Source organism: Amphiprion ocellaris, chromosome 8 (assembly GCF_022539595.1).
Source record: "Amphiprion ocellaris isolate individual 3 ecotype Okinawa chromosome 8, ASM2253959v1, whole genome shotgun sequence".
Lineage (NCBI taxonomy): Eukaryota > Metazoa > Chordata > Actinopteri > Pomacentridae > Amphiprion > Amphiprion ocellaris.
The window spans coordinates 15,496,225-15,504,264 of record NC_072773.1 but is presented as its reverse complement, the minus strand read 5'-3'; the positions used below and the strand labels follow the sequence as shown (position 1 = coordinate 15,504,264).

Sequence of the window (8,040 nt, the reverse complement as noted above, 5' to 3'; positions counted from 1 at the left end):
TTTAATCTGACCACTATGCTTTACCTTGGTTGTGTTGTTCTTATGGTTGTCTTCACATGTTTATGCTCATTATTTTTCTTGCCACCTCCCTTAGGCATTTATAAGCACAAATACATGTTATTAGCTGTGTTGCCTCTCTGTCGCTGCACCTCTCTGCAGGTATTTCGGGTTCTGGAGCTACACCAGTCTGATCACTGGTATTTATGGTATTTATGTTCTCTTGTTTGTTGTCTGTTTCTTTGTGATACTTTTATCTCCCCTCCTCAAACCCCAACCGGTCGAGGCAGATGACCACCCTAACTTACCCTGGTTCTACTGGAGGTCTCTTCCTGTTAAAACAGAGTTCTTATAGACACTATTATGCTGCTCATCTAGAATCTTTGAATTCTTGTTTTTTTCTGTTTGATTTTGCAGAGTGTTAACTTTCATATTTAAATTAGTTTGGTGATTTAATTTTTTTTTAAATAATAGTATGGGGTCTTAGACTTAATATTTAGACTTGCTGGGTAAATTTGCAACACCAAATCTTATTTATTGACTGGACAAACACTCTGGTTAAAAACAGCTGTTGTTTTCAATGTGACTTAATTATTTTTTAAATTTACTCAGGAAGGGCACCATGTTCACAATGGGGTTTATCAGCATTGATCGTTGCTGATTAACGCTGATTGATCTGAAATAAACGGTGCTGATTAACACTGATTGAATCTAATCAATCAATGTTGATATCAATGTTGCTCAATGAATGCAGGTAAGCATATTCTCCAAAAACAGCATTGTTGGTAGCAAACTGTGAGAGATTATTCTGTTGAGATGAGTTTCAAACTACATCCAGGACAACGAGTCAAACTTGTTTATTTCAATATGTAAAACGGAGAATGTGAAACTTTGTTTTTGCCTAAAGGGTGTGCAGAAAGACAACAATATACTGTGATGGTTCTGTACAAAATCATATCTGTTGAACTAATAGAGGGATGGTTAAGTGAAAGAAAATGGCAACAGAATACTTGGAAAGTGTTACCAAATTCACTCTAATGCACCACAGCCTGCATTCCACAATCATTGTTGCATGTTCCAAAGGAAAATCAGCGGCACCTCCCTCCCTACATACACAGACACACATATTTTAACAGCGTATAGTATCCGCACCTTAATTTACAGATGCAAACAAACATTAATGTGTTAGAAGTATATGAACCTCATATTAGCCACACACCAACCAACTCTCCAGCACACAAACACTGCACCTTTTTTTTCATATCAACCAGTTACAGATTTTTTTCTCTTTCAAATTTAACCAGCCTTCTAGATTTTATGTTGAGTCACTTGTGGTATGTTTAAATACCTTAATGTGGAGTGAGAGGAAAGCATAGAAATATCACCACTTGACATTCCACCTAAAGACAAGGTTTTCTCTAACAACATAGAGAAGCTTGTAGAAAGAGCAGGTAATGGTTTTGACTGACTGGACAATGTGTCATAGAAGTGTAATGTTACAGCCCTGCCCTCCTGCTCTTTCAGATCTGTAACCAATGGCAGCTCACTGAAGTCCCCTCCCACAGCAGGGCAGGCTTTAAAACTCCTCAGTAGCTTCTCTTCTTTCTATCCACTCTGGTCTCTCCCCTCTGCTGGCCTGCCTGTCTGCCTGCCTTGCCAACTGAGCTGCTCAGTCTGACCTTACCAGACTCATTTTAAAAAGAAAAGCTACTTCAAAATGTCTTTCAAGACCCAGACAACTATCAGAAGTTCTTCTGGCCCAAGGAACTTCAGCAGCAGATCCTATGGTGGAGCAGGTGGTATTTCCTCCCAGAAGAGCTACACCGTCAGGAGTTCCTATGGAGGTGCTATCAACAGGGGCTTTGGAGGACCTGGCATCACCAGCAGCTCTGCCTACAGTGTGAGCTCAGGCATGGGTGGTTCAGGCCTTGGCATGGGCTTGGGCATGGGTGTTGGTATGGGCCTCGGTGGTAGCATGGTTGGTCAGGCTCCCATCACTGCTGTCACTGTGAACAAGAGCCTTCTGGCCCCCCTGAACCTCGAGATTGACCCCACCATCCAAGCTGTGCGCACCCAGGAGAAGGAGCAGATCAAGAGCCTCAACAACCGCTTTGCTTCCTTCATTGACAAGGTAAGAGCTTGTACTACAGGGCACATACATGTTTGTGTGTGTCAGATCAGTCTGGCCACCTTTTATTCTTCCTTTCAAAGCAGCAGAAATTACTCTAGTTGGGTGGAAAGCTCAGTCACAGTGCAAAAAGTGTTTCAGTGCTGTGCCATTGTTATGTAATATCTGATAGAGAGACTCATATGTTTGCCACATGTCCTGTAATGCTGATTTCTCCACTTTTGCTGCACAGAGTTGATATATTCCCCTCTTTGCATTCATCGCCTCCCATAAATTCAACAAAGGCAACTCAGGGTTAGGCCCTCTATCTTTTGGCTCTGGCTGCCCTTTTATAGTGATGAAAAACAGAACAGGGAAAAATGAGATAGACGAAGAGGGAGAGAGAGAGGGAGAAAAAAGTTAAGGGTGTGTCAGGGCAGAACTCAGGGCTTGTGATATGAGTTACCTTGGGAATGGTCCCTCCCTTAGCTGGGGTGTGGCTCTTTCTGCTGCCCACTTGGCCCCCACCAGTCTCTAACACACAGACAGACAGCCAGCACTAAGTGCTATTGTTACCTTTATGACAATACCTCCTTTCACAGTGACACACTATATAAGGAGTGTCCACTGGATGTATAAATACCTTGAATTTTATTCATTCAAAGTCCAGCATTTGTGTAATACTCAGAAGAGTATCGGTCCTCTGAGGTCTCAGTACCAGGTTAATATTTAAAAAGGACGGCTGGTTTCATGTTCTGGTCAATGCCAGCTGACTGGCTGCATATCAGCTCTCCGTCTCCCAGTTAGGAGAAGATAAAGTGCATTTTGCATGCTTCAACACAACGCAGATAAACTCCCACCCAGTTATCTATTATCCTGTGGTGGCGGTGGATTTGGAGTAACTTTATTATCTGTATTTACTCCAGTTCAAATGACGACCATAAGAGGTGGTTAGATGTGTAGTGTCCAAGGTCCACTAAGTCACATATCTGCTTTCACTATCTCTATTTTACTAATCACAAATATGCAAGCTCCCCACCTCTTCAGCTAATAAATGACCCTTGACTTCCCACCTCCCCCACTCCTCTAGTCTCTTCTCTTCCCTCATCACACATATATTACACAGTTAAATATTTACCTTTCTGCATCTGTCTGCGGATGAAACTTGGCTTCACCTCTTTCTCTCTCGCTGTACAAAAACAGGAAGGCATGCAGGAGAAAGGCTGACTAGGTCTAGTCCTCCATCACTGCCTTTTTTCCAGGCCTATATCTCCTGTCAGGATGCACGTATGTCATGCAGGCCTTCCTTTGGAAAAAGTACAGCCAGTCTGGCAACAGCCATCAGTAGCTCACAAAGCACCAAAGATAGATTAAAGAACAAAGACTGGAGGTGGTGAATAAGCGGCCTGCAGAGGTTGATTGATTATCATGACGTTAATCTTGAATACAGTTATGTCACTGTGGAGCAAACTGCAACTACATCACACCTTATAAAGGGAATTCCCTAATAATTCACAATGATGACAGGAAATATGTCTTCACACGTGTAACAGTAAACAATAATGATACTTTTTTTGAATGGTAACACTATTTTTTTTTTTTTTTTTTTTAAATCTTTCATCAACATTAGGTCCGCTTCCTGGAGCAGCAGAACAAAATGTTGGAGACCAAGTGGAGCTTGCTGCAGGGACAGACCACCACCCGCTCCAACATTGACGCCATGTTCGAGGCCTACATCGCCAACCTCCGCAGACAGCTGGACAGCCTGGGCAACGACAAGATGAAGCTGGAGGCCGACCTGCACAACATGCAGGGCCTGGTGGAGGACTTCAAGAACAAGTGAGTATCCAGGGGGGGCAATAAAGGCCTGCAGAGTTCATTTATAATATCTGTGATTTATGTAGAATTCATCTTTTACATTCAGTACGGAGTACAAGAAAGATCTGAGCTTCAAAATACGCCTTGCAGTACATTGAGTTAATCTTTGTGCAGACTACTCCCTACATCTGTCCATTGTCTTGCGTCATACATACTCAAGGGCATTACAACACTGAGGAAGCATGTTCTGAACACCCATTGCATTACATATCAGTGGAACTAAAACTCACTTTATTGAGTTGGTGGTCAGCAAAACTCTCCATAGCTTTATACAATGGGAAACTAACACGAATGTGCACATGTTGACATGCACATGTCCCCAACAGACATGGGTACAACATTGAAGCGCACATTTGCTAGTTGCTTGCAGACAAATGAAACATATCAGCTGAAATCTTACCCAAGGGAGAAATATCAGTAACAGCTCTAGAGCTTGGCCTAGAGTCAACAGACAATATGAGGCATATGTCCCAAAGGAGTAGAAGAGAAAGGGATGGACTGCTTGCGCCTCCTAGTGTTACATGAGTGTATAAACTCACAAAACTAAACCTCATGACAGAAGATTTTTCTGAATATCCAAAATCTGATGATAATCTAATTTCCCCTCAGGTATGAAGATGAGATTAACAAGCGCACAGAATGTGAAAACGACTTCGTCCTCATCAAGAAGGTGAGTATTGTTTTTTCTTAGTTTGTTGTTCAGTTACAGTTTTGATAGCTTGTATTTCTTTCAGCACGTTGATAATTGTCTTTCACTAAATATGTAAATCAGTTCTTTGTAACACTCCGTTCTAATGAACTCTTTTCTTGGTTCCAGGATGTTGATGAGGCCTACATGAATAAAGTTGAGCTCGAGGCTAAGCTGGAGAGTCTGACAGATGAGATCAACTTCCTCAGGTCGATCTATGAGGAGGTATGGCACAAAATTAGATTGATGGTGCTGTTTATTTGTTGCTCCCCTTCCTGGCTGTGAAGTCTCCAACCTCCAAACTGCTAGCTGCTTTCATCAGCATTATTTGTGATTTATTTATCCCGTCATGACATGCTTATGATTTTTGTGGTGGCATTTTGGAAGAGGTTTCTTCTTCACTGCATTCATGTTTCAACATCTGTTTAGCATCTTGATTCAAATCTTACACCACCCCTGGAATTACATTAAGCAGCATAGGTTTCCTCAAGAAGAGAATGTGACTGATCTTTCTTCTTCTTGTCTTTTTGTTTTGCTTCCTCAGGAACTGCGTGAACTCCAGAGCCAGATCAAAGACACCTCAGTCATTGTGGAGATGGACAACAGCCGCAACCTGGACATGGATGCCATTGTGGCAGAAGTCAGGGCTCAGTATGAGGACATTGCCAACCGCACTCGTGCCGAGGCAGAGACATGGTACAAGTCCAAGGTAAGGATAGTTCTTTTGAAATACTCTCTAAAATATGCTTATTAAGTCGCTTTCTGGTTTGTAATATCTTGTTTTGCTGATATCCGTTTAGTATGAAGAGATGCAGACATCCGCCAACAGATATGGAGATGACCTGAGGTCTACCAGAACAGAGATTGCAGACCTCAACCGTATGATCCAGAGACTGACATCAGAGATTGATGCTGTTAAAGGACAGGTATGAGTTGTGTGGCATTTTTAGCCAGTAAATTTAGTTTTTCACCGTCACTCTATGTGAAACACAGTCAGTTCACAATCACATAAGTGGACCAACTCTTAATTTTTTTTTACAAATCCTCTTTTAGCGGGCCAACCTAGAGGCTCAGATCGCTGAGGCTGAGGAGCGCGGTGAGCTGGCAGTGAAGGACGCCAAGGCTCGCATCAGGGACCTTGAAGAAGCCCTGCAGAGAGCCAAGCAGGACATGGCCCGCCAGATCAGAGAATACCAGGATCTGATGAATGTCAAGCTGGCTCTGGACATTGAGATCGCCACCTACAGGAAGCTGCTGGAGGGAGAGGAGGACAGACTGGCAAACGGCATCAAAGCTATCAACATCTCCCAGCAGAGCAGTAAGTCACCTTCACTAACACGCTGTTGCTCTTCTGGTTTAGACTGTGGTGCATTTTGCAGGTTTAACAGATTCCACACATTTTAAAATTGAATTCTTTTCTCTCAACAGCAAGTTACAGCGGCTTCCCCATGGACAGCCTAAAGAGCAGCTACACAAGCGGCTACTCCAGCAGTTACAGCGGCGGATATGGCAGCGGTGCAAGCAGCGCAGGCGGTTACGGCGGCGGATACAGCAGCGGCAGCTCCGGTGGCTACACCACCACCACCACCCAGAGCAAGAAGAATGTCGTTATCAAAATGATCGAGACCAAGGATGGCAGAGTGGTGTCCGAGTCCTCTGAGGTCATTGAGGATTGAGCTGTCTAGTTTTGAGGTTTAGCTACCCATCTGCTATGATCTCCTCTGCCTCTCTGGTAGTTTTATACTCACAGTTCACCCATCCCAACTATTGTCATAAACAAGTCTGAAGTAAAATGCTTGCCAGCCACTCCCTAATAGAGCCTAAACTTGTTTTTCATGAAGCAATAAGTGATCCTAACACTACCAAAGATCTGAAAGGGACCAAAGAATTTATTTTGTATGTCTGATGTCTGACTGTTCGTACTAAAAAAAAACAACAAAAAACGAGTTTTATCTCAGAAATGAGATAAAATCCGGGCAAATTGCAAGGCGCAAAGCAAAAATATGTCTATATATATATATCACACTCCCTTGAAATTCATGCAACCGCTATTCCATACACAAAGGGCTATTGTGTTGCAACAAACGGACAGTGGTGTTGTCAAAGGAATGTGAATGTACTGAAACAGTTCTTCAGTGTTGTTGGTCAACTAATGTTTTCAGATTGCCTGCTACAGTAGGTAGTGCATGTCTTCCCTGTGCGTGTCTTGTAACTGAAACTGTTCGACCCCTTAGGAGGCTGCCCTCATCAGACTGCTGTCCTGAGGTGCTGTTTTTGCTACCGAACCAAATAAAGATGCGTTTACTGAGAAAAAAGGTGAATTTGTTCTTTTTAAATGGTCATGAAGAGAAAAACAACAGAAAAACAACACAGTAGCAGTGTATGAATGTAATTTTCTAATAAATCTAACAGAAGATATGATAAGTGCTGAAGAAATTTGGAATCAGCGACAGTTCCTCGTCTTGAATTTAAGTCACATGAAAAATGATAAATTGCTTTTACTGAATTTGACGGGATCTGTCTCATCAGTATTTTTGTGTGAGATGATGTGTCAAAGTCATACAAACTGGTAAAATAAAACATTTACACACTGCCCACATTTAGACAGCGAGAATACACTAGTTTCAAAACATACAGTACATCTATAATCCAACATAATGAAAGGATCACAATAACAACAATTAATACACAGTGTTTATACATGCAAAGTCTGTGCATATAGTATACATTATACACAACACTGAAGATGTATGATGCAGCACACTTCTACATTTGTACAAGCTACACAGTGAAGACAATAACTAGACTAAAAGTTACGTACATACACACAATTTCTATTCATGCATTAATACACATATGTACACTGTTAAATGCCAAGATGCCGTTTAATATCATCATGTAGATCATGATTAAATACGAAACAAGAAAAGCACTCAGAGAGCGCAGTACTCCACCAAGACTGCTAATTCCTTGTATGATTTTTGATGGATAGGTCCCGATAAGTCTGCAGAGGTCAATTATTGGATCCCAATCATGTGATCATCAGCAGGTAGCTGACATAGCATTCACTTGTCATAGTTACAGTGACACTGTGCTGCCATCTCGAAATGATACAGAAATCTTTAACAAATCCGTGGATCCAGACTATGAACCACATCACTGCCAAAATCTAATCATTTGGTCCTTGTGTCATTTTTTGACCTTCCCTGACAATTTCATCCAAATCTGTTTGTCTGTTTTTGAGTAGTGTTGCACACAGTCAGACGGACAGACAAACGTATGCCGATCGCCACTTAACTCTGCTGCATTCCTTGGCAGAGTAATGATTGTGTTAAAATTATTTCTAACATTGCCTTTATAGTCTTGCATA

General features: G+C 42.0%; 1 protein-coding gene across 1 annotated transcript; it reads left to right on the top strand.

Moving 5' to 3' along the window:
* The first annotated feature begins 1,600 nt into the window (after positions 1-1,600).
* On the top strand, positions 1,601-6,985 carry LOC111581393 (keratin, type II cytoskeletal 8-like). The gene is made up of 8 exons (XM_023289535.3): positions 1,601-2,128; positions 3,735-3,943; positions 4,592-4,652; positions 4,800-4,895; positions 5,215-5,379; positions 5,471-5,596; positions 5,724-5,988; positions 6,099-6,985. Exons 1-8 carry the CDS (start codon positions 1,715-1,717, stop codon positions 6,344-6,346), a joined length of 1,584 nt encoding a protein of 527 aa, XP_023145303.1. The 5' UTR covers positions 1,601-1,714; the 3' UTR covers positions 6,347-6,985.
* Positions 6,986-8,040: the final 1,055 nt, after the last annotated feature.